We start from the raw sequence: 26,693 nt of genomic DNA on the forward strand, positions 1-26,693 counted from the left end.
ATCACATCTAAATAATCAGCAGCTTACATTCAAAATATTCATTAGAAGTATAAATGCTACTTTTCCCATTTGAACCTTTACATAAGCAAATGTGTGTCATGCTTACCAAAAACATCTGTCATGACAAAACCTGTATCTGCATTCTTTATTGTGTCAATGATTTGTTGATCACTGGGAAGACCTCCTTGATTTGTGTAGCTTAAACTCATATCTGTGATGATTGATCCAGACCTATGCAGACAAACAAATGTGAGCAGGCAATTTATTAGCAACATACAGCTTATGGAAAAGTCATATACAATTTAAAAGAAATAGAGCAGGAGCAAGATCAATACACACCTGAAACGAATCACTGTTAGTTTGATGAAGTTGCTGGAATTCTTCTTTAAGATTGGTTCAAGCTGTAAAGAAAGGAGTGCCAAAGCAATTACTGTAAAGCTTCAACATTATAGCAAGAGATTAAAGGCTCTAGCTTCATTAGGCAATCACAACCTACATCAATTCTCTGAATTACTCCCACAAGGATTTTAGAACTTATCCAGAAGGCAAGATTACATTTTGTTAATGCTAATGAAATAACTAGAGCATCAAATGACAGGAATATGCTGAGTTGACATGCTGCAGTGAGTTAGATTATGGTCCACTGAGCTCATTTACATAGACCTCTTTTACGACTACAGCAACACTCATACACTTACAGAGTAAGGTTATGTGTGAAATTAAGATGCACTTTCACAGGTCATGAAGACCTCAATATGTTATAGACATTCTGCAGTCCTTGCACACCCAAAAATATCCTTGACAACTTAACATCCTTAACCTTAATTTAAAAAATGACCCATTATTTTCAATTATTTTACAAAAATGCAGGAACAGTTGTATAGATATTACACACTTCCGGGTGAACGCTGGCGCTATTAGCTGCCGCTGCTCAGGGAGGGAATTTTAACTTTTTAGTACTTCTAAATGTTCATGCACTTATGAATGCATGAATGCATTGATGAACTGTTTTAAACTGTTTTAAAAGTGACACTGTGATTTGTGTATCCGCGCTGATTCGGTGGGTTTGCACGCTGGTTGATCTGCGTGTTGATGTTGATGATGATGATGATGCTACTGGTGGTGATGATGCTACTGGTGCGGATGAGCTACATCTGGGTCGTCCTTTCTGCTGTATACTACTCTGCGGTATGGATGATGCTCCAGTACTCTGCGGTGGAACTTATTCAGCTCCGCTCGCGTCCTTTTAATCTTCCGTCAGCTCTACATCTTCCCTCAAATATTGTGTACATACCACGTCGGAAATATATACATCGCGGGTCTCGGCGGAGTTATAACATCGATGGCTCATTTCAAATACGATCCTTTTGGTCATCTAAACCACGCTCGGCGAGGAGGCTCACACGGACTGTTGATCACGGTGTATTGACCAACTTGGCCAGATCGGTTGGTAACGATTCTGGTAATAACAATTTTTCCTTTGGATTACTTAATATACGATCACTTTCCACTAAAGGACCACTGGTGTATGATCTGCTGTCTGACTGTAAGTTTGACTTTTTCTGTTTAACTGAGACATGGCAGAAACCAGCTGACTTTTTTCATTTGAACCAGTCTGTTCCCCCAGGATATGGTTACGTTTGTAAATCCCGTGTTATGGGACGGGGAGGGGGGCTAGCAATACTTTATAAAGAGAAATTGAAAATATCTCTGTTAACTTTGCCTGTATATTCTTCGTTTGAATCAATTGCCTTAAAAATTAATGGGGCGATTCCCACCATCCTCACAACTATTTACCGCCCTCCTAAGAGCAATAATGCCTTTTTAACTGAACTTTCTGAATTCTTGACTTATCTATGTTCTATGTCTCCAAATGTTATTATGCTGGGTGATTTTAACATACATATAGACAATGTCAGTAATGCATTTACAAGTGAATTTTTATCATGCTTGGATTGTTTTGGTGTGAAGCAATTTAACACATTGCCCACTCATTCCAAGGGGCATATTCTTGATCTTGTTTGCTGTTCTGGTATAACACCTTATAATTGTACTGTTTCTGATTTGTCCATATCAGATCATCTGCTGGTGTCTTTTTGTGCCCAACTGGCAGTTTTTAAGGTAAACCCGTGTCGCCCGATCACATTTCGGAATATTAAGAACAATGATGTGTCTACTCTTGCTGATGAACTTGCCATCTTTTCCAGCAAATGATGAATTGGTTTCATATTACGATGATGGACTACACATGATTTTAGATGATCTTGCACCTGTGAAAATTCAAACTGTTTCATTTGTACATTCAGCTCCTTGGTTTACACCTGAATTGCGTGAACTTAAAACTAAAGGCCGTAGATTAGAGCGTTTGTATGTCAGGTCTGGCCTTACTGTTCACAAAGAAATGTATTCTGAACATATTCAATACTACAAAAATGCACTGTCCAAAACTAAATCTGATTATTATTCCAACATAATTGGAGTCAGCAATGGGAACTCCAGGTTTCTTTTCTCGGTGGTTAACAACATTTTGCGACCTCCTGATTTTTTGCCATCTGATATGTATTCCACTGACTTATGTGATCGTTTTATGACTTTTTTTGAGTCTAAGGTTAAAAACATTCATCAGCAATTACTTATTAGTACTTTTCACCATGGCTTCTGTCAATCTATCTCTCTCGCACCTCCTCACTCTGCTTTCTCTTCTTTTACATTACCAACTACTTCAGAGATATTGAGTCTGATAAGTAAATCTAAATCTTCGACTTGTCAGCTAGATCCTCTACCAACTCCTTTAGTGAAAGCTTGTTTACCAGCCCTGTTGTCATCGATTACTAAAATTGTTCACGCCTCGCTTGTTTCTGGTTCTGTACCTTCATCTCTTAAATCTGCTATTATTACTCCCATACTTAAGAAACCAGGGGCTGATCCATTTAACTTTGATAATTATTGTCCGATTCTAAATTTACCATTTATCTCTAAGATCGTGGAAAAGTGTATTGCAATTCAAATTCATGAACATCTTTCCAACAATAATTTGTTTGAACAATTTCAATCTGGTTTTCGTCAATAATACAGCAGTTCTTGTTAATGCACTAATCATATCACATATAGACTATTGTAATGCCCTTCTCACTGGTGTTCCATCTAAATTGCTATATAAGCTTCAGTTGGTTCAGAATTCTGCAGCACGTATTCTTTGTAGAACACCTTCTACTGAGCACATTTCTCCAGTTCTTCAGCAGTTGCATTGGCTTCCAGTAAGGTATCGAGTTGAATACAAGATCCTGTTACTTACTTACAAGGCACTTCATAATCTTGCACCCCAATACTTTACTCAACTTCTTCATGTTTACACCCCTCCACGTGCTCTCAGATCCTCATCTTCAATTTCTCTTGTGGTACCTCGGATTCGACTAACTACTATGGGTGCCAGATCTTTTAGCTATGCTGCCCCTCGCCTATGGAATTCCCTTCCCCTTGATATTCGTAACAGCGACTGCCTGCAGACATTTAAAAAGCGTCTTAAGACATATCTTTTTATTCAGGCTTTTCTATAATATGTTTTACTGAGGCTTTACTGTATTTTATTTGTATATGCTGAGTGTTTGTTGTGTGCCTTTGTCTTGTGTAATGATTTTTATTTGTATTTTTTGCCCGCTTGTGAGGTGACCTTGGGTGTTTTGAAAGGCACCAGTAAATAAAATGCATTATTATTATTATTATTATTACATCAATGATTTTTCACTTAATGATAAATTAATATGTGTATAGATAAACTACATGTACATTTTAATAAATGAGACAGACCTTTGTTATGACAAGGTTTGCTCGGTCATTGAAGGCAGATGAAGATTTGTTTGATAGGTCAGGAACAAATGTTTCATTAGTGGTAAAGCTAATATACCGTATGGCAACTGGGCTTGTTGTAGGTTCATCTGTGAAAACAGATGGGAAAAAGTATTTAAGTAAATATAAATGTCAAAGACAAATAAGGTTTGAGAATACTAGAATATATAATTTGTGAACTTAAAAATAATCTAATGCTAAATAAGAAGATTGCGGTGTAATATCTGTAGCTATTTTGGAAGAAGTTGGCATTGATTAAGATGTGATTACTGCTGGTTTCTGTGTTATACCTGTAGTTGATCTTGAAGAAGGGCTAGATGGTGTTCCCGTTGTAACATGTGTTGATGTTTTTGGTGTGATGCCTGTGGTTGATCTTGTAGGAGTACTAGATGGCGGTTCTGATGTAACACCTGTTGTTGTTTTTGGTGTGATGCCTGTGGTTGATCTTGAAGGAGTACTAGATGGCGGTTCTGACGTAACACCTGTTGTTGTTTTTGGTGTGATACCTGTGGTTGATCTTGAAGGAGTACTAGATGGCGGTTCTGACGTAACACCTGTTGATGGTTTTGGTGTGATACCTGTGGTTGATCTTGAAGGAGTACTAGATGGCGGTTCTGACATAACACCTGTTGTTGTTTTTGGTGTGATGCCTGTGGTTGATCTTGAAGGAGTACTAGATGGCGGTTCTGACGTAACACCTGTTGTTGTTTTTGGTGTGATGCCTGTGGTTGATCTTGAAGGAGTACTAGATGGCGGTTCTGATGTAACACCTGTTGATGGTTTTGGTGTGATGCCTGTGGTTGATCTTGAAGGAGTACTAGATGGTGGTTCTGATATAACACCTGTTGTTGTTTTTGGCGTGATGCCTGTGGTTGATCTTGAAAGAGTACTAGATGACGGTTCTGATGTAACACCTGTGGATGGTTTTGGTGTGATGCCTGTAGTTGATCTTGAAAGAGTACTAGATGGTGGTTCTGATGTAACACCTGTTGTTGTTTTTGGTGTAATGCCTGTAGTTGATCTTGAAAGAGTACTAGATGGTGATTCTGATGTAACACTTGATGATGTTTGCAGTGGGATGGCTGTAGTTGATTCTGAAGAAGTTGATGGTGATTCTGATGTAATACCTGTTGATGTTTCCAGTATGATCACTGTAGATGACTCTGAAGGAGAAGTTGATGGTGGTTCTAATGTAACACCTGTTGATGTTTCAACTGTGATGGCTGTAGTTGATCCTAAGGGAGAAGTTGATGGTGATTCTGATGTAACACCTGTTGATGTTTGCAGTGGGATGGCTGTATTTGATTCTGAAGAAGATGATGGTGATTCTGATGTAACACCTGTTGAAATTTCCACTGTTATGGTTGTAGTCGATCCTGAGGGAGAAGTTGATGGTGGTTCTGATGTAACACCTGTTGATGTTTCCACTGTGATGCCTGTAGTTGATCCTGAGGGAGAAGTTGATGGTGATTCTGATGTAACACCTGTTGATGTTTGCAGTGGGATGGCTGTAGTTGATTCTGAAGAAGTTGATGGTGGTTCTGATGTAACACCTGTTGATGTTTCCAGTGTGATGGTTGTAGTTGAATCTGAAGGAGAGGTTGATGGTGATTCTGATGTAACACCTGTTGATGTTTCAACTGTGATGGTTGTAGTTGAATCTGAAGGAGAAGTTGATGGTGATTCTGATGTAACACCTGTTGATGTTTCAACTGTGACTGCTGTAGATGACTCTGAAGGAGAAGTTGATGGTGGTTCTGATGTAACACCTGTTGCTGTTTGCAGTGACATGACTGTAGCTGATTCTGAAGAAGAAGTTGATGGTGGTTCTGACGTAACACCTGTTGAAATTTCCACTGTTATGGTTGTAGTCGATCCTGAGGGAGAAGTTGATGGTGGTTCTGATGTAACACCTGTTGACCTTTCCACTGTGATTCCTGTAGTTGATCCTGAAAAAGAAGTTGATGGTGATTCTGATGTAACACCTGTTGATGTTTCAAATGTGATGCCTGTAGTTGATCCCGAAGGAGAAGTTGATGGTGGTTCTGATGTAAAACCTGTTGATGTTTCCACTGTGATGCCTGCAGTTGATCCTAAGGGAGAAGATGATGGTAGTTCTGATGTAACACCTGTTGATGTTTGCAGTGTGATGCCTGTAGTTGATCCTGAAGGAGAAGTTGATGGTGGTTCTGATGTAACACCTGTTGACGTTTCCAATGTGATGCCTGTAGTAGATACTGAAGGAGAAGTTGATGGTGGTTCTGATGTAACACCTGTTCTATGAGTTGATGCAGATTTTGTTGTTTCACTAAGACTAGTTGAGGTTAGCAGTGTCGTTTCTGCAGTTGTTCCAGCAGAAGATTTTAGTGATATTGAAGATGTGACAGCTGCTGATTCTGTTGTGTCAGTAAAAATAGTGGCGTTTCCCAGTGTTGTTTCTGCAGTTGTTCCAGCAGAAGAACTTGGTGATGTTGAAGATGTGACAGCTGTGGATTCTGTTGTTTCACTAAGACTAGTTGAGGTTAGCAGTGTCGTTTCTGCGGTTGTTCCAGCAGAAGAACTTGGTGATGTTGAAGATGTGACAGCTGTGGATTCTGTTGTTTCACTAAGACTAGTTGAGGTTAGCAGTGTCGTTTCGGCGGTTGTTCCAGCAGAAGAACTTGGTGATGTTGAAGATGTGACAGCTGTGGATTCTGTTGTTTCACTAAGATTAGTTGAGGTTAGCAGTGTCGTTTCTGCGGTTGTTCCAGCAGAAGAACTTGGTGATGTTGAAGATGTGACAGCTGTGGATTCTGTTGTTTCACTAAGACTAGCTGAGGTTAGCAGTGTCGTTTCTGCAGTTGTTCCAGCAGAAGAACTTGGTGATGTTGAAGATGTGACAGCTGTGGATTCTGTTGTTTCACTAAGACTAGTTGAGGTTAGCAGTGTCGTTTCTGCGGTTGTTCCAGCAGAAGAACTTGGTGATGTTGAAGATGTGACAGCTGTGGATTCTGTTGTTTCACTAACACTAGCTGAGGTTAGCAGTGTCGTTTCTGCGGTTGTTCCAGCAGAAGAACTTGGTGATGCTGAAGATGTGACAGCTGTGGATTCTGTTGTTTCACTAACAATAGCTGAGGTTAGCAGTGTCGTTTCTGCAGTTGTTCCAGCAGAAGAACTTGGTGATGTTGAAGATGTGACAGCTGTGGATTCTGTTGTTTCACTAACACTAGCTGAGGTTAGCAGTGTCGTTTCTGCAGTTGTTCCAGCAGAAGAACTTGGTGATGTTGAAGATGTGACAGCTGTGGATTCTGTTGTTTCACTAAGACTAGTTGAGGTTAGCAGTGTCGTTTCTGCAGTTGTTCCAGCAGAAGAACTTGGTGATGTTGAAGATGTGACAGCTGTGGTTTCTGTTGTTTCACTAAGACTAGTTGAGGTTAGCAGTGTCGTTTCTGCAGGTGTTCCAGCAGAAGAGCTTGGTGATGTTGAAGATGTGACAGCTGTGGTTTCTGTTGTTTCACTAAGACTAGTTGAGGTTAGCAGTGTCGTTTCTGCGGTTGTTCCAGCAGAAGAACTTGGTGATGTTGAAGATGTGACAGCTGTGGATTCTGTTGTTTCACTAAGACTAGTTGAGGTTAGCAGTGTCGTTTCTGCGGTTGTTCCAGCGGAAGAACTTGGTGATGTTGAAGATGTGACAGCTGTGGATTCTGTTGTTTCACTAAGACTACTTGAGGTTAGCAGTGTCGTTTCTGCAGTTGTTCCAGCAGAAGAACTTGGTGATGTTGAAGATGTGACAGCTGTGGATTCCGTTGTTTCACTAAGACTAGTTGAGGTTAGCAGTGTCGTTTCTGCAGTTGTTCCAGCAGAAGAACTTGGTGGTGTTGAAGATGTGACAGCTGTGGATTCTGTTGTTTCACTAAGACTAGCTGAGGTTAGCGAACTTGGTGATGTTGAAGATGTGACAGCTGTGGATTCTGTTGTTTCACTAACACTAGCTGAGGTTAGCAGTGTCGTTTCTGCGGTTGTTCCAGCAGAAGAACTTGGTGATGTTGAAGATGTGACAGCTGTGGATTCTGTTGTTTCACTAAGACTAGTTGAGGTTAGCAGTGTCGTTTCTGCAGTTGTTCCAGCAGAAGAACTTGGTGATGTTGAAGATGTGACAGCTGTGGATTCTGTTGTTTCACTAAGACTAGTTGAGGTTAGCAGTGTCGTTTCTGCAGTTGTTCCAGCAGAAGAACTTGGTGATGCTGAAGATGTGACAGCTGTGGATTCTGTTGTTTCACTAAGACTAGTTGAGGTTAGCAGTGTCGTTTCTGCAGTCGTTCCAGCAGAAGAACTTGGTGATGTTGAAGATGTGACAGCTGTGGATTCTGTTGTTTCACTAAGACTAGCTGAGGTTAGCAGTGTCGTTTCTGCAGTTGTTCCAGCAGAAGAACTTGGTGATGTTGAAGATGTGACAGCTGTGGATTCTGTTGTTTCACTAACACTAGTCGAGGTTAGCAGTGTCGTTTCTGCAGTTGTTCCAGCAGAAGAACTTGGTGATGTTGAAGATGTGACAGCTGTGGATTCTGTTGTTTCACTAAGACTAGCTGAGGTTAGCGAACTTGGTGATGTTGAAGATGTGACAGCTGTGGATTCTGTTGTTTCACTAAGACTAGTTGAGGATAGCAGTGTCGTTTCTGCGGTTGTTCCAGCAGAAGAAATTGGTGATGCTGAAGATGTGACAGCTGTGGATTCTGTTGTTTCACTTACACTAGCTGAGGTTAGCAATGTCGTTTCTGCGGTTGTTCCAGTAGAAGAACTTGGTGATGCTGAAGATGTGACAGCTGTGGATTCTGTTGTTTCACTAAGACTAGTTGAGGTTAGCAGTGTCGTTTCTGTGGTTGTTCCAGCAGAAGAACTTGGTGATGTTGAAGATGTGACAGCTGTGGATTCTGTTGTTTCACTAACACTAGCTGAGGTTAGCAGTGTCGTTTCTGCAGTTGTTCCAGCAGAAGAACTTGGTGATGTTGAAGATGTGACAGCTGTGGATTCTGTTGTTTCACTAACACTAGCTGAGGTTAGCAGTGTTGTTTCTGCGGTTGTTCCAGTAGAAGAACTTGGTGATGCTGAAGATGTGACAGCTGTGGATTCTGTTGTTTCACTAAGACTAGTTGAGGTTAGCAGTGTCGTTTCTGCGGTTGTTCCAGCAGAAGAACTTGGTGATGTTGAAGATGTGTCAGCTGTGGATTCTGTTGTTTCACTAAGACTAGTTGAGGTTAGCGAACTTGGTGATGTTGAAGATGTGACAGCTGTGGATTCTGTTGTTTCACTAACACTAGCTGAGGTTAGCAGTGTCGTTTCTGCAGTTGTTCCAGCAGAAGAACTTGGTGATGTTGAAGATGTGACAGCTGTGGATTCTGTTGTTTCACTAAGACTAGTTGAGGTTAGCAGTGTCGTTTCTGCAGTCGTTCCAGCAGAAGAACTTGGTGATGTTGAAGATGTGACAGCTGTGGATTCTGTTGTTTCACTAAGACTAGCTGAGGTTAGCAGTGTCGTTTCTGCAGTTGTTCCAGCAGAAGAACTTGGTGATGTTGAAGATGTGACAGCTGTGGATTCTGTTGTTTCACTAACACTAGTCGAGGTTAGCAGTGTCGTTTCTGCAGTTGTTCCAGCAGAAGAACTTGGTGATGTTGAAGATGTGACAGCTGTGGTTTCTGTTGTTTCACTAAGACTAGTTGAGGTTAGCAGTGTCGTTTCTGCAGGTGTTCCAGCAGAAGAGCTTGGTGATGTTGAAGATGTGTCAGCTGTGGATTCTGTTGTTTCACTAAGACTAGTTGAGGTTAGCGAACTTGGTGATGTTGAAGATGTGACAGCTGTGGATTCTGTTGTTTCACTAACACTAGCTGAGGTTAGCAGTGTCGTTTCTGCAGTTGTTCCAGCAGAAGAACTTGGTGATGTTGAAGATGTGACAGCTGTGGATTCTGTTGTTTCACTAAGACTAGTTGAGGTTAGCAGTGTCGTTTCTGTGGTTGTTCCAGCAGAAGAACTTGGTGATGTTGAAGATGTGACAGCTGTGGATTCTGTTGTTTCACTAACACTAGCTGAGGTTAGCAGTGTCGTTTCTGCGGTTGTTCCAGTAGAAGAACTTGGTGATGCTGAAGATGTGACAGCTGTGGATTCTGTTGTTTCACTAAGACTAGTTGAGGTTAGCAGTGTCGTTTCTGCTGTTGTTCCAGCGGAAGAACTTGGTGATGTTGAAGATGTGTCAGCTGTGGATTCTGTTGTTTCACTAAGACTAGTTGAGGTTAGCGAACTTGGTGATGTTGAAGATGTGACAGCTGTGGATTCTGTTGTTTCACTAAGACTAGCTGAGGTTAGCAGTGTCGTTTCTGCAGTTGTTCCAGCAGAAGAACTTGGTGATGTTGAAGATGTGACAGCTGTGGATTCTGTTGTTTCACTAAGACTAGTTGAGGTTAGCAGTGTCGTTTCTGCAGTCGTTCCAGCAGAAGAACTTGGTGATGTTGAAGATGTGACAGCTGTGGATTCTGTTGTTTCACTAAGACTAGCTGAGGTTAGCAGTGTCGTTTCTGCAGTTGTTCCAGCAGAAGAACTTGGTGATGTTGAAGATGTGACAGCTGTGGATTCTGTTGTTTCACTAACACTAGTCGAGGTTAGCAGTGTCGTTTCTGCAGTTGTTCCAGCAGAAGAACTTGGTGATGTTGAAGATGTGACAGCTGTGGATTCTGTTGTTTCACTAAGACTAGCTGAGGTTAGCGAACTTGGTGATGTTGAAGATGTGACAGCTGTGGATTCTGTTGTTTCACTAAGACTAGTTGAGGATAGCAGTGTCGTTTCTGCGGTTGTTCCAGCAGAAGAACTTGGTGATGCTGAAGATGTGTCAGCTGTGGATTCTGTTGTTTCACTAAGACTAGTTGAGGTTACCGAACTTGGTGATGTTGAAGATGTGACAGCTGTGGATTCTGTTGTTTCACTAACACTAGCTGAGGTTAGCAGTGTCGTTTCTGCAGTTGTTCCAGCAGAAGAACTTGGTGATGTTGAAGATGTGACAGCTGTGGATTCTGTTGTTTCACTAAGACTAGTTGAGGTTAGCAGTGTCGTTTCTGCGGTTGTTCCAGCAGAAGAACTTGGTGATGTTGAAGATGTGTCAGCTGTGGATTCTGTTGTTTCACTAAGACTAGTTGAGGTTAGCGAACTTGGTGATGTTGAAGATGTGACAGCTGTGGATTCTGTTGTTTCACTAACACTAGCTGAGGTTAGCAGTGTCGTTTCTGCAGTTGTTCCAGCAGAAGAACTTGGTGATGTTGAAGATGTGACAGCTGTGGATTCTGTTGTTTCACTAAGACTAGTTGAGGTTAGCAGTGTCATTTCTGTGGTTGTTCCAGCAGAAGAACTTGGTGATGTTGAAGATGTGACAGCTGTGGATTCTGTTGTTTCACTAACACTAGCTGAGGTTAGCAGTGTCGTTTCTGCGGTTGTTCCAGTAGAAGAACTTGGTGATGCTGAAGATGTGACAGCTGTGGATTCTGTTGTTTCACTAAGACTAGTTGAGGTTAGCAGTGTCGTATCTGCGGTTGTTCCAGCGGAAGAACTTGGTGATGTTGAAGATGTGTCAGCTGTGGATTCTGTTGTTTCACTAAGACTAGTTGAGGTTAGCGAACTTGGTGATGTTGAAGATGTGACAGCTGTGGATTCTGTTGTTTCACTAACACTAGCTGAGGTTAGCAGTGTCGTTTCTGCAGTTGTTCCAGCAGAAGAACTTGGTGATGTTGAAGATGTGACAGCTGTGGATTCTGTTGTTTCACTAAGACTAGTTGAGGTTAGCAGTGTCGTTTCTGCAGTCGTTCCAGCAGAAGAACTTGGTGATGTTGAAGATGTGACAGCTGTGGATTCTGTTGTTTCACTAAGACTAGTTGAGGTTAGCAGTGTCGTTTCTGCAGTTGTTCCAGCAGAAGAACTTGGTGATGTTGAAGATGTGACAGCTGTGGATTCTGTTGTTTCACTAACACTAGTCGAGGTTAGCAGTGTCGTTTCTGCAGTTGTTCCAGCAGAAGAACTTGGTGATGTTGAAGATGTGACAGCTGTGGATTCTGTTGTTTCACTAAGACTAGCTGAGGTTAGCGAACTTGGTGATGTTGAAGATGTGACAGCTGTGGATTCTGTTGTTTCACTAAGACTAGTTGAGGATAGCAGTGTCGTTTCTGCGGTTGTTCCAGCAGAAGAACTTGGTGATGCTGAAGATGTGACAGCTGTGGATTCTGTTGTTTCACTTACACTAGCTGAGGTTAGCAATGTCGTTTCTGCGGTTGTTCCAGTAGAAGAACTTGGTGATGCTGAAGATGTGACAGCTGTGGATTCTGTTGTTTCACTAAGACTAGCTGAGGTTAGCAGTGTCGTTTCTGCAGTTGTTCCAGCAGAAGAACTTGGTGATGTTGAAGATGTGACAGCTGTGGATTCTGTTGTTTCACTAACACTAGCTGAGGTTAGCAGTGTTGTTTCTGCGGTTGTTCCAGTAGAAGAACTTGGTGATGCTGAAGATGTGACAGCTGTGGATTCTGTTGTTTCACTAAGACTAGTTGAGGTTAGCAGTGTCGTTTCTGCGGTTGTTCCAGCAGTAGAACTTGGTGATGTTGAAGATGTGACAGCTGTGGATTCTGTTGTTTCACTAACACTAGCTGAGGTTAGCAGTGTCGTTTCTGCGGTTGTTCCAGTAGAAGAACTTGGTGATGCTGAAGATGTGACAGCTGTGGATTCTGTTGTTTCACTAAGACTAGTTGAGGTTAGCAGTGTCGTTTCTGCAGTTGTTCCAGCAGAAGAACTTGGTGATGTTGAAGATGTGTCAGCTGTGGATTCTGTTGTTTCACTAAGACTAGTTGAGGTTAGCGAACTTGGTGATGTTGAAGATGTGACAGCTGTGGATTCTGTTGTTTCACTAACACTAGCTGAGGTTAGCAGTGTCGTTTCTGCAGTTGTTCCAGCAGAAGAACTTGGTGATGTTGAAGATGTGACAGCTGTGGATTCTGTTGTTTCACTAAGACTAGTTGAGGTTAGCAGTGTCGTTTCTGTGGTTGTTCCAGCAGAAGAACTTGGTGATGTTGAAGATGTGTCAGCTGTGGATTCTGTTGTTTCACTAAGACTAGTTGAGGTTAGCGAACTTGGTGATGTTGAAGATGTGACAGCTGTGGATTCTGTTGTTTCACTAACACTAGCTGAGGTTAGCAGTGTCGTTTCTGCAGTTGTTCCAGCAGAAGAACTTGGTGATGTTGAAGATGTGTCAGCTGTGGATTCTGTTGTTTCACTAAGACTAGTTGAGGTTAGCGAACTTGGTGATGTTGAAGATGTGACAGCTGTGGATTCTGTTGTTTCACTAACACTAGCTGAGGTTAGCAGTGTCGTTTCTGCAGTTGTTCCAGCAGAAGAACTTGGTGATGTTGAAGATGTGACAGCTGTGGATTCTGTTGTTTCACTAAGACTAGTTGAGGTTAGCAGTGTCGTTTCTGTGGTTGTTCCAGCAGAAGAACTTGGTGATGTTGAAGATGTGACAGCTGTGGATTCTGTTGTTTCACTAACACTAGCTGAGGTTAGCAGTGTCGTTTCTGCGGTTGTTCCAGTAGAAGAACTTGGTGATGCTGAAGATGTGACAGCTGTGGATTCTGTTGTTTCACTAAGACTAGTTGAGGTTAGCAGTGTCGTTTCTGCGGTTGTTCCAGCGGAAGAACTTGGTGATGTTGAAGATGTGTCAGCTGTGGATTCTGTTGTTTCACTAAGACTAGTTGAGGTTAGCGAACTTGGTGATGTTGAAGATGTGACAGCTGTGGATTCTGTTGTTTCACTAACACTAGCTGAGGTTAGCAGTGTCGTTTCTGCAGTTGTTCCAGCAGAAGAACTTGGTGATGTTGAAGATGTGACAGCTGTGGATTCTGTTGTTTCACTAAGACTAGTTGAGGTTAGCAGTGTCGTTTCTGCAGTTGTTCCAGCAGAAGAACTTGGTGATGTTGAAGATGTGATAGCTGTGGATTCTGTTGTTTCATTAAGACTAGTTGAGGTTAGCAGTGTCGTTTCTGTGGTTGTTCCAGCAGAAGAACTTGGTGATGTTGAAGATGTGACAGCTGTGGATTCTGTTGTTTCACTAACACTAGCTGAGGTTAGCAGTGTCGTTTCTGCGGTTGTTCCAGTAGAAGAACTTGGTGATGCTGAAGATGTGACAGCTGTGGATTCTGTTGTTTCACTAAGACTAGTTGAGGTTAGCAGTGTCGTTTCTGCGGTTGTTCCAGCAGAAGAACTTGGTGATGTTGAAGATGTGTCAGCTGTGGATTCTGTTGTTTCACTAAGACTAGTTGAGGTTAGCGAACTTGGTGATGTTGAAGATGTGACAGCTGTGGATTCTGTTGTTTCACTAAGACTAGCTGAGGTTAGCAGTGTCGTTTCTGCAGTTGTTCCAGCAGAAGAACTTGGTGATGTTGAAGATGTGACAGCTGTGGATTCTGTTGTTTCACTAACACTAGCTGAGGTTAGCAGTGTCGTTTCTGCGGTTGTTCCAGTAGAAGAACTTGGTGATGCTGAAGATGTGACAGCTGTGGATTCTGTTGTTTCACTAAGACTAGTTGAGGTTAGCAGTGTCGTTTCTGCAGTTGTTCCAGCAGAAGAACTTGGTGATGTTGAAGATGTGTCAGCTGTGGATTCTGTTGTTTCACTAAGACTAGTTGAGGTTAGCGAACTTGGTGATGTTGAAGATGTGACAGCTGTGGATTCTGTTGTTTGACTAACACTAGCTGAGGTTAGCAGTGTCGTTTCTGCGGTCGTTCCAGCAGAAGAACTTGGTGATGCTGAAGATGTGACAGCTGTGGATTCTGTTGTTTCATGAAGACTAGCTGAGGTTAGCAGTGTCGTTTCTGCAGTTGTTCCAGCAGAAGAACTTGGTGATGCTGAAGATGTGACAGCTGTGGATTCTGTTGTTTCACTAACACTAGCTGAGGTTAGCAGTGTCGTTTCTGCGGTTGTTCCAGCAGAAGAACTTGGTGATGTTGAAGATGTGACAGCTGTGGATTCTGTTGTTTCACTAACACTAGCTGATGTTAGAAGTGTCGTTTCTGCAGTTGTTCCAGCAGAAGAACTTAGTGATGTTGAAGATGTGACAGCTGTGGATTCTGTTGTTTCACTAACACTAGCTGAGGTTAGCAGTGTCGTTTCTGCAGTTGTTCCAGCAGAAGAACTTGGTGATGTTGAAGATGTGACAGCTGTGGATTCTGTTGTTTCACTAAGACTAGTTGAGGTTAGCAGTGTCGTTTCTGTGGTTGTTCCAGCAGAAGAACTTGGTGATGTTGAAGATGTGACAGCTGTGGATTCTGTTGTTTCACTAACACTAGCTGAGGTTAGCAGTGTCGTTTCTGCAGTTGTTCCAGCAGAAGAACTTGGTGATGTTGAAGATGTGACAGCTGTGGATTCTGTTGTTTCACTAAGACTAGTTGAGGTTAGCGAACTTGGTGATGTTGAAGATGTGACAGCTGTGGATTCTGTTGTTTCACTAAGACTAGCTGAGGTTAGCAGTGTCGTTTCTGCAGTTGTTCCAGCAGAAGAACTTGGTGATGTTGAAGATGTGACAGCTGTGGATTCTGTTGTTTCACTAACACTAGCTGAGGTTAGCAGTGTCGTTTCTGCGGTTGTTCCAGTAGAAGAACTTGGTGATGCTGAAGATGTGACAGCTGTGGATTCTGTTGTTTCACTAAGACTAGTTGAGGTTAGCAGTGTCGTTTCTGCAGTTGTTCCAGCAGAAGAACTTGGTGATGTTGAAGATGTGTCAGCTGTGGATTCTGTTGTTTCACTAAGACTAGTTGAGGTTAGCGAACTTGGTGATGTTGAAGATGTGACAGCTGTGGATTCTGTTGTTTGACTAACACTAGCTGAGGTTAGCAGTGTCGTTTCTGCGGTCGTTCCAGCAGAAGAACTTGGTGATGCTGAAGATGTGACAGCTGTGGATTCTGTTGTTTCATGGAGACTAGCTGAGGTTAGCAGTGTCGTTTCTGCAGTTGTTCCAGCAGAAGAACTTGGTGATGCTGAAGATGTGACAGCTGTGGATTCTGTTGTTTCACTAACACTAGCTGAGGTTAGCAGTGTCGTTTCTGCAGTTGTTCCAGCAGAAGAACTTGGTGATGTTGAAGATGTGACAGCTGTGGATTCTGTTGTTTCACTAAGACTAGCTGAGGTTAGCGAACTTGGTGATGTTGAAGATGTGACAGCTGTGGATTCTGTTGTTTCACTAAGACTAGTTGAGGTTAGCAGTGTCGTTTCTGCGGTTGTTCCAGCAGAAGAACTTGGTGATGTTGAAGATGTGACAGCTGTGGATTCTGTTGTTTCACTAAGACTAGTTGAGGTTAGCAGTGTCGTTTCTGCAGTCGTTCCAGCAGAAGAACTTGGTGATGTTGAAGATGTGACAGCTGTGGATTCTGTTGTTTCACTAAGACTAGTTGAGGTTAGCAGTGTTGTTTCTGCAGTCGTTCCAGCAGAAGAACTTGGTGATGTTGAAGATGTGACAGCTGTGGATTCTGTTGTTTCACTAAGACTAGTTGAGGTTAGCAGTGTCGTTTCTGCAGTTGTTCCAGCAGAAGAACTTGGTGATGCTGAAGATGTGACAGCTGTGGATTCTGTTGTTTCACTAAGACTAGCTGAGGTTAGCAGTGTCGTTTCTGCAGTTGTTCCAGCAGAAGAACTTGGTGATGTTAAAGATGTGACAGCTGTGGATTCTGTTGTTTCACTAAGACTAGTTGAGGTTAGCAGTGTCGTTTCTGCGGTTGTTCCAGCAGAAGAACTTGGTGATGTTGAAGATGTGACAGCTGTGGATTCTGTTGTTTCACTAAGACTAGTTGAGGATAGCAGTGTCGTTTCTGCGGTTGTTCCAGCAGAATAACTTGGTGATGCTGAAGATGTGACAGCTGTGGATTCTGTTGTTTCACTTACACTAGCTGAGGTTAGCAATGTCGTTTCTGCAGTTGTTCCAGTAGAAGAACTTGGTGATGCTGAAGATGTGACAGCTGTGGATTCCGTTGTTTCACTTACGCTAGCTGAGGTTAGCAATGTCGTTTCTGCGGTTGTTCCAGTAGAAGAACTTGGTGATGCTGAAGGTGTGACAGCTGTGGATTCTGTTGTTTCACTAAGACTACTTGAGGTTAGCAGTGTCGTTTCTGTGGTTGTTCCAGCAGAAGAACTTGGTGATGTTGAAGATGTGACAGCTGTGGATTCTGTTGTTTCACTAACACTAGCTGAGGTTAGCAGTGTCGTTTCTGCAGTTGTTCCAGCAGAAGAACTTGGTGATGTTGAAGATGTGACAGCTGTGGATTCTGTTGTTTCACTAACACTAGCTGAGGTTAGCAGTGTCGTTTCTGCGGTTGTTCCAGTAGAAGAACTTGGTGATGCTGAAGATGTGACAGCTGTGGATTCTGTTGTTTCACTAAGACTAGTTGAGGTTAGCAGTGTCGTTTCTGCGGTTGTTCCAGCAGAAGAACTTGGTGATGTTGAAGATGTGTCAGCTGTGGATTCTGTTGTTTCACTAAGACTAGTTGAGGTAAGCGAACTTGGTGATGTTGAAGATGTGACAGCTGTGGATTCTGTTGTTTCACTAACACTAGCTGAGGTTAGCAGTGTCGTTTCTGCGGTTGTTCCAGTAGAAGAACTTGGTGATGCTGAAGATGTGACAGCTGTGGATTCTGTTGTTTCACTAAGACTAGTTGAGGTTAGCGAACTTGGTGATGTTGAAGATGTGACAGCTGTGGATTCTGTTGTTTCACTAAGACTAGCTGAGGTTAGCAGTGTCGTTTCTGCAGTTGTTCCAGCAGAAGAACTTGGTGATGTTGAAGATGTGACAGCTGTGGATTCTGTTGTTTCACTAACACTAGCTGAGGTTAGCAGTATCGTTTCTGCGGTTGTTCCAGTAGAAGAACTTGGTGATGCTGAAGATGTGACAGCTGTGGATTCTGTTGTTTCACTAAGACTAGTTGAGGTTAGCAGTGTCGTTTCTGCAGTTGTTCCAGCAGAAGAACTTGGTGATGTTGAAGATGTGTCAGCTGTGGATTCTGTTGTTTCACTTAGACTAGTTGAGGTTAGCGAACTTGGTGATGTTGAAGATGTGACAGCTGTGGATTCTGTTGTTTCACTAACACTAGCTGAGGTTAGCAGTGTCGTTTCTGCAGTTGTTCCAGCAGAAGAACTTGGTGATGTTGAAGATGTGACAGCTGTGGATTCTGTTGTTTCACTAAGACTAGTTGAGGTTAGCAGTGTCGTTTCTGCGGTTGTTCCAGCAGAAGAACTTGGTGATGTTGAAGATGTGTCAGCTGTGGATTCTGTTGTTTCACTAAGACTAGTTGAGGTTAGCGAACTTGGTGATGTTGAAGATGTGACAGCTGTGGATTCTGTTGTTTCACTAACACTAGCTGAGGTTAGCAGTGTCGTTTCTGCAGTTGTTCCAGCAGAAGAACTTGGTGATGTTGAAGATGTGACAGCTGTGGATTCTGTTGTTTCACTAAGACTAGTTGAGGTTAGCAGTGTCGTTTCTGCAGTTGTTCCAGCAGAAGAACTTGGTGATGTTGAAGATGTGACAGCTGTGGATTCTGTTGTTTCACTAACACTAGCTGAGGTTAGCAGTGTCGTTTCTGCGGTTGTTCCAGTAGAAGAACTTGGTGATGCTGAAGATGTGACAGCTGTGGATTCTGTTGTTTCACTAAGACTAGTTGAGGTTAGCAGTGTCGTTTCTGCAGTTGTTCCAGCAGAAGAACTTGGTGATGTTGAAGATGTGTCAGCTGTGGATTCTGTTGTTTCACTAAGACTAGTTGAGGTTAGCGAACTTGGTGATGTTGAAGATGTGACAGCTGTGGATTCTGTTGTTTCACTAACACTAGCTGAGGTTAGCAGTGTCGTTTCTGCAGTTGTTCCAGCAGAAGAACTTGGTGATGTTGAAGATGTGACAGCTGTGGATTCTGTTGTTTCACTAAGACTAGCAGAGGTCAGCGAACTTGGTGTCGTTTCTGCAGTTGTTCCAGCAGAAGAACTTGGTGATGTTGAAGATGTGACAGCTGTGGATTCTGTTGTTTGATCAAGACTAGTTGAGGTTAGCAGTGTCGTTTCTGCAGTTGTTCCAGCCGAAGAACTTGGTGATGTTGAAGATGTGACAGCTGTGGATTCTGTTGTTTCATGGAGACTAGCTGAGGTTAGCAGTGTCGTTTCTGCAGTTGTTCCAGCAGAAGAACTTGGTGATGCTGAAGATGTGACAGCTGTGGATTCTGTTGTTTCACTAAGACTAGTTGAGGTTAGCAGTGTCGTTTCTGCGGTTGGTCCAGCAGAAGAACTTGGTGATGTTGAAGATGTGACAGCTGTGGATTCTGTTGTTTCACTAACACTAGCTGAGGTTAGAAGTGTCGTTTCTGCAGTTGTTCCAGCAGAAGAACTTAGTGATGTTGAAGATGTGACAGCTGTGGATTCTGTTGTTTCACTAACACTAGCTGAGGTTAGCAGTGTCGTTTCTGCAGTTGTTCCAGCAGAAGAACTTGGTGATGTTGAAGATGTGACAGCTGTGGATTCTGTTGTTTCACTAAGACTAGTTGAGGTTAGCAGTGTCGTTTCTGCGGTTGTTCCAGCGGAAGAACTTGGTGATGTTGAAGATGTGACAGCTGTGGATTCTGTTGTTTCACTAACACTAGCTGAGGTTAGCAGTGTCATTTCTGCAGTTGTTCCAGCAGAAGAACTTGGTGATGTTGAAGATGTGACAGCTGTGGATTCTGTTGTTTCACTAAGACTAGCTGAGGTTAGCGAACTTGGTGATGTTGAAGATGTGACAGCTGTGGATTCTGTTGTTTCACTAAGACTAGTTGAGGTTAGCAGTGTCGTTTCTGCGGTTGTTCCAGCAGAAGAACTTGGTGATGTTGAAGATGTGACAGCTGTGGATTCTGTTGTTTCACTAAGACTAGTTGAGGTTAGCAGTGTCGTTTCTGCAGTCGTTCCAGCAGAAGAACTTGGTGATGTTGAAGATGTGACAGCTGTGGATTCTGTTGTTTCACTAAGACTAGTTGAGGTTAGCAGTGTCGTTTCTGCAGTTGTTCCAGCAGAAGAACTTGGTGATGCTGAAGATGTGACAGCTGTGGATTCTGTTGTTTCACTAAGACTAGCTGAGGTTAGCAGTGTCGTTTCTGCAGTTGTTCCAGCAGAAGAACTTGGTGATGTTGAAGATGTGACAGCTGTGGATTCTGTTGTTTCACTAAGACTAGTTGAGGTTAGCAGTGTCGTTTCTGCAGTCGTTCCAGCAGAAGAACTTGGTGATGTTGAAGATGTGACAGCTGTGGATTCTGTTGTTTCACTAAGACTAGTTGAGGTTAGCAGTGTCGTTTCTGCAGTTGTTCCAGCAGAAGAACTTGGTGATGTTGAAGATGTGACAGCTGTGGATTCTGTTGTTTCACTAAGACTAGTTGAGGTTAGCAGTGTCTTTTCTGCGGTTGTTCCAGCAGAAGAACTTGGTGATGTTGAAGATGTGACAGCTGTGGATTCTGTTGTTTCACTAAGACTAGCTGAGGTTAGCAAACTTGGTGATGTTGAAGATGTGACAGCTGTGGATTCTGTTGTTTCACTAAGACTAGTTGAGGATAGCAGTGTCGTTTCTGCGGTTGTTCCAGCAGAAGAACTTGGTGATGCTGAAGATGTGACAGCTGTGGATTCTGTTGTTTCACTTACACTAGCTGAGGTTAGCAATGTCGTTTCCGCGGTTGTTCCAGTAGAAGAACTTGGTGATGCTGAAGATGTGACAGCTGTGGATTCTGTTGTTTCACTAAGACTAGTTGAGGTTAGCAGTGTCGTTTCTGCAGTTGTTCCAGCAGAAGAACTTGGTGATGTTGAAGATGTGTCAGCTGTGGATTCTGTTGTTTCACTAAGACTAGTTGAGGTTAGCGAACTTGGTGATGTTGAAGATGTGACAGCTGTGGATTCTGTTGTTTCACTAACACTAGCTGAGGTTAGCAGTGTCGTTTCTGCGGTTGTTCCAGTAGAAGAACTTGGTGATGCTGAAGATGTGACAGCTGTGGATTCTGTTGTTTCACTAAGACTAGTTGAGGTTAGCGAACTTGGTGATGTTGAAGATGTGACAGCTGTGGATTCTGTTGTTTCACTAAGACTAGTTGAGGATAGCAGTGTCGTTTCTGCGGTTGTTCCAGCAGAAGAACTTGGTGATGCTGAAGATGTGACAGCTGTGGATTCTGTTGTTTCACTTACACTAGCTGAGGTTAGCAATGTCGTTTCTGCGGTTGTTCCAGTAGAAGAACTTGGTGATGCTGAAGATGTGACAGCTGTGGATTCTGTTGTTTCACTAAGACTACTTGAGGTTAGCAGTGTCGTTTCTGTGGTTGTTCCAGCAGAAGAACTTGGTGATGTTGAAGATGTGACAGCTGTGGATTCTGTTGTTTCACTAACACTAGCTGAGGTTAGCAGTGTCGTTTCTGCAGTTGTTCCAGCAGAAGAACTTGGTGATGTTGAAGATGTGACAGCTGTGGATTCTGTTGTTTCACTAACACTAGCTGAGGTTAGCAGTGTCGTTTCTGCGGTTGTTCCAGTAGAAGAACTTGGTGATGCTGAAGATGTGACAGCTGTGGATTCTGTTGTTTCACTAAGACTAGTTGAGGTTAGCAGTGTCGTTTCTGCAGTTGTTCCAGCAGAAGAACTTGGTGATGTTGAAGATGTGTCAGCTGTGGATTCTGTTGTTTCACTAAGACTAGTTGAGGTTAGCGAACTTGGTGATGTTGAAGATGTGACAGCTGTGGATTCTGTTGTTTCACTAACACTAGCTGAGGTTAGCAATGTCGTTTCTGCGGTTGTTCCAGCAGAAGAACTTGGTGATGTTGAAGATGTGACAGCTGTGGATTCTGTTGTTTCACTAAGACTAGTTGAGGTTAGCAGTGTCGTTTCTGCGGTTGTTCCAGCAGAAGAACTTGGTGATGTTGAAGATGTGTCAGCTGTGGATTCTGTTGTTTCACTAAGACTAGTTGAGGTTAGCGAACTTGGTGATGTTGAAGATGTGACAGCTGTGGATTCTGTTGTTTCACTAACACTAGCTGAGGTTAGCAGTGTCGTTTCTGCAGTTGTTCCAGCAGAAGAACTTGGTGATGTTGAAGATGTGACAGCTGTGGATTCTGTTGTTTCACTAAGACTAGTTGAGGTTAGCAGTGTCGTTTCTGCAGTTGTTCCAGCAGAAGAACTTGGTGATGTTGAAGATGTGACAGCTGTGGATTCTGTTGTTTCACTAAGACTAGCAGAGGTCAGCGAACTTGGTGTCGTTTCTGCAGTTGTTCCAGCAGAAGAACTTGGTGATGTTGAAGATGTGACAGCTGTGGATTCTGTTGTTTGATCAAGACTAGTTGAGGTTAGCAGTGTCGTTTCTGCAGTTGTTCCAGCCGAAGAACTTGGTGATGTTGAAGATGTGACAGCTGTGGATTCTGTTGTTTCACTAAGACTAGTTGAGGTTAGCAGTGTCGTTTCTGCGGTTGTTCCCGCAGAAGAACTTGGTGATGTTGAAGATGTGACAGCTGTGGATTCTGTTGTTTCACTAACACTAGTTGAGGTTAGCAGTGTCGTTTCTGCGGTTGTTCCAGCAGTAGAACTTGGTGATGTTGAAGATGTGACAGCTGTGGATTCTGTTGTTTCACTAACACTAGCTGAGGTTAGCAGTGTCGTTTCTGCGGTTGTTCCAGTAGAAGAACTTGGTGATGCTGAAGATGTGACAGCTGTGGATTCTGTTGTTTCACTAAGACTAGTTGAGGTTAGCAGTGTCGTTTCTGCGGTTGTTCCAGCAGAAGAACTTGGTGATGTTGAAGATGTGACAGCTGTGGATTCTGTTGTTTCACTAACACTAGCTGAGGTTAGCAGTGTGGTTTCTGCAGTTGTTCCAGCAGAAGAACTTGGTGATGTTGAAGATGTGACAGCTGTGGATTCTGTTGTTTCATGAGGACTAGCTGAGGTTAGCAGTGTCGTTTCTGCAGTTGTTCCAGCAGAAGAACTTGGTGATGTTGAAGATGTGACAGCTGTGGATTCTGTTGTTTCACTAACACTAGTTGAGGTTAGCAGTGTCGTTTCTGCAGTTGTTCCAGCAGAAGAACTTGGTGATGTTGAAGATGTGACAGCTGTGGATTCTGTTGTTTCACTAACACTAGTTGAGGTTAGCAGTGTCGTTTCTGCGGTTGTTCCAGCAGTAGAACTTGGTGATGTTGAAGATGTGACAGCTGTGGATTCTGTTGTTTCACTAACACTAGCTGAGGTTAGCAGTGTCGTTTCTGCGGTTGTTCCAGTAGAAGAACTTGGTGATGCTGAAGATGTGACAGCTGTGGATTCTGTTGTTTCACTAAGACTAGTTGAGGTTAGCAGTGTCGTTTCTGCGGTTGTTCCAGCAGAAGAACTTGGTGATGTTGAAGATGTGACAGCTGTGGATTCTGTTGTTTCACTAACACTAGCTGAGGTTAGCAGTGTGGTTTCTGCAGTTGTTCCAGCAGAAGAACTTGGTGATGTTGAAGATGTGACAGCTGTGGATTCTGTTGTTTCATGAGGACTAGCTGAGGTTAGCAGTGTCGTTTCTGCAGTTGTTCCAGCAGAAGAACTTGGTGATGTTGAAGATGTGACAGCTGTGGATTCTGTTGTTTCACTAAGACTAGTCGAGGTTAGCAGTGTCGTTTCTGCAGTTGTTCCAGCAGAAGAACTTGATGATGTTGAAAATGTGACAGCTGTGGATTCTGTTGTTTCACTAAGACTAGCAGAGGTTAGCGAACTTGGTGATGTTGAAGGTGTCACAGCTGTGGATTCTGTTGTTTCACTAAGACTAGTTGAGGATAGCAGTGTCGTTTCTGCGGTTGTTCCAGCAGAAGAACTTGGTGATGCTGAAGATGTGACAGCTTTCGATTCTGTTGTTTCACTTACACGAGCTGAGGTTAGCAGTGTCGTTTCTGCGGTTGTTCCAGCAGAAGAACTTGGTGATGTGGAAGATGTGACAGCTGTGGATTCTGTTGTTTCACTAACACTAGCTGAGGTTAGCAGTGTCGTTTCTTCAGTTGTTCCAGCAGAAGAACTTGGTGCTGTCGAAGATGTTGCAGCTGTGGATTCTGTTGTTTCACTAACACTAGCTGAGGTTAGCAGTGTCGTTTCTGCGGTTGTTACAGTAGAAGAACTTGGTGATGCTGAAGATGTGACAGCTGTGGATTCTGTTGTTTCACTAAGACTAGTTGAGGTTAGCAGTGTCGTTTCTGCGGTTGTTCCCCCAGAAGAACTTGGTGATGTTGAAGATGTGACAGCTGTGGATTCTGTTGTTTGACTAACACTAGCTGAGGTTAGCAGTGTCGTTTCTGCAGTTGTTCCAGCAGAAGAACTTGGTGATGTTGAAGATGTGACAGCTGTGGATTCTGTTGTTTCATGAAGACTAGCTGAGGTTAGCAGTGTCGTTTCTGCAGTTGTTTCAGCAGAAGAACTTGGTGATGTTGAAGATGTGACAGCTGTGGATTCTGTTGTTTCACTAAGACTAGTTGAGGTTAGCAGTGTCGTTTCTGCAGTTGTTCCAGTAGAAGAACTTGGTGATGCTGAAGATGTGACAGCTGTGGATTCTGTTGTTTCACTAACACTAGCTGAGGTTAGCAGTGTCGTTTCTGCAGTTGTTCCAGCAGAAGAACTTGGTGATGTTGAAGATGTGACAGCTGTGGATTCTGTTGTTTCACTAAGACTAGCTGAGGTTAGCGAACTTGGTGATGTTGAAGATGTGACAGCTGTGGATTCTGTTGTTTCACTAAGACTAGTTGAGGTTAGCAGTGTCGTTTCTGCGGTCGTTCCCCCAGAAGAACTTGGTGATGTGGAAGATGTGACAGCTGTGGATTCTGTTGTTTCACTAAGACTAGTTGAGGTTAGCAGTGTCGTTTCTGCGGTTGTACCCCCAGAAGAACTTGGTGATGTTGAAGATGTGACAGCTGTGGATTCTGTTGTTTCACTAAGACTAGTTGAGGTTAGCGAACTTGGTGATGTTGTAGATGTGACAGCTGTGGATTCTGTTGTTTCACTAACACTAGTTGAGGTTAGCAGTGTCATTTCTGCGGTTGTTCCCCCAGAAGAACTTGGTGATGTTGAAGATGTGACAGCTGTGGATTCTGTTGTTTCACTAAGACTAGTTGAGGTTAGCAGTGTCGTTTCTGCAGTTGTTCCAGCAGAAGAACTTGGTGATGTTGAAGATGTGACAGCTGTGGATTCTGTTGTTTCACTAAGACTAGTTGAGGTTAGCAGTGTCGTTTCTGCAGTTGTTCCAGCAGAAGAACTTGGTGATGCTGAAGATGTGACAGCTGTGGATTCTGTTGTTTCACTAACACTAGCTGAGGTTAGCAGTGTCGTTTCTGCAGTTGTTCCAGCAGAAGAACTTGGTGATGTTGAAGATGTGACAGCTGTGGATTCTGTTGTTTCACTAAGACTAGCTGAGGTTAGCGAACTTGGTGATGTTGAAGGTGTGACAGCTGTGGATTCTGTTGTTTCACCAAGACTAGTTGAGGTTAGCAGTGTCGTTTCTGCGGTTGTTCCAGCAGAAGAACTTGGTGATGTTGAAGATGTGACAGATGTGGATTGTGTTGTTTCACTAACACTAGCTGAGGTTAGCAGTGTCGTTTCTGCAGTTGTTCCAGCAGAAGAACTTGGTGATGTTGAAGATGTGACAGCTGTGGATTCTGTTGTTTCACTAAGACTAGTTGAGGTTAGCAGTGTCGTTTCTGCGGTTGTTCCAGCAGAAGAACTTGGTGATGCTGAAGATGTGACAGCTGTGGATTCTGTTGTTTCACTAACAATAGCTGAGGTTAGCAGTGTCGTTTCTGCGGTTGTTCCAGTAGAAGAACTTGGTGATGCTGAAGATGTGACAGCTGTGGATTCTGTTGTTTCACTAACACTAGTCGAGGTTAGCAGTGTCGTTTCTGTGGTTGTTCCAGCAGAAGAACTTGGTGATGTTGAAGATGTGACAGCTGTGGATTCTGTTGTTTGATCAAGACTAGTTGAGGTTAGCAGTGTCGTTTCTGCAGTTGTTCCAGCCGAAGAACTTGGTGATGTTGAAGATGTGACAGCTGTGGATTCTGTTGTTTCACTAAGACTAGTTGAGGTTAGCAGTGTCATTTCTGCGGTTGTTCCAGCAGAAGTACTTGGTGATGCTGAAGATGTGACAGCTGTGGATTCTGTTGTTTCGCTAAGACTAGTTGAGGTTAGCAGTGTCGTTTCTGCAGTTGTTCCAGCAGAAGAACTTGGTGATGTTGAAGATGTGACAGCTGTGGATTCTGTTGTTTCACTAAGACTAGCTGAGGTTATCAGTGTTGTTTCTGCAGTTGTTCCAGCAGAAGAACTTGGTGATGCTGAAGATGTGACAGCTGTGGATTCTGTTGTTTCACTAACACTAGCTGAGGTTAGCAGTGTCGTTTCTGCAGTTGTTCCAGCAGAAGAACTTGGTGATGTTGAAGATGTGACAGCTGTGGATTCTGTTGTTTCACTAAGACTAGCTGAGGTTAGCGAACTTGGTGATGTTGAAGATGTGACAGCTGTGGATTCTGTTGTTTCACTAAGACTAGTTGAGGTTAGCAGTGTCGTTTCTGCGGTTGTTCCAGCAGAAGAACTTGGTGATGTTGAAGATGTGACAGCTGTGGATTCTGTTGTTTCACTAAGACTAGTTGAGGTTAGCAGTGTCGTTTCTGCGGTTGTTCCAGCAGAAGAACTTGGTGATGTTGAAGATGTGACAGCTGTGGATTGTGTTGTTTCACTAAGACTAGTTGAGGTTAGCGAACTTGGTGATGTTGAAGATGTGACAGCTGTGGATTCTGTTGTTTCACTAACACTAGTTGAGGTTAGCAGTG

At 43.0% G+C, this 26,693-nt stretch overlaps 1 protein-coding gene across 1 annotated transcript in view; it reads right to left on the reverse strand.

Annotated features, from left to right (window-relative positions):
* Nucleotides 1-26,693, reverse strand: part of LOC113545795 (mucin-19) — a 41,402-nt gene that overhangs the window by 6,615 nt on the left and 8,094 nt on the right. Inside the window, exons 5-9 of the mRNA XM_053230889.1 lie at nucleotides 13,868-26,683; nucleotides 4,137-13,501; nucleotides 3,808-3,935; nucleotides 340-401; nucleotides 107-231 (exon numbers count right to left, since the gene is read on the reverse strand). Of these exons, the coding sequence (XP_053086864.1) occupies nucleotides 107-231; nucleotides 340-401; nucleotides 3,808-3,935; nucleotides 4,137-13,501; nucleotides 13,868-26,683 (22,496 nt within the window). The remainder of the gene's footprint in view (nucleotides 1-106; nucleotides 232-339; nucleotides 402-3,807; nucleotides 3,936-4,136; nucleotides 13,502-13,867; nucleotides 26,684-26,693) is intronic.

Source organism: Pangasianodon hypophthalmus, chromosome 28 (genome assembly GCF_027358585.1).
Source record: "Pangasianodon hypophthalmus isolate fPanHyp1 chromosome 28, fPanHyp1.pri, whole genome shotgun sequence".
Taxonomy (NCBI): domain Eukaryota; kingdom Metazoa; phylum Chordata; class Actinopteri; order Siluriformes; family Pangasiidae; genus Pangasianodon; species Pangasianodon hypophthalmus.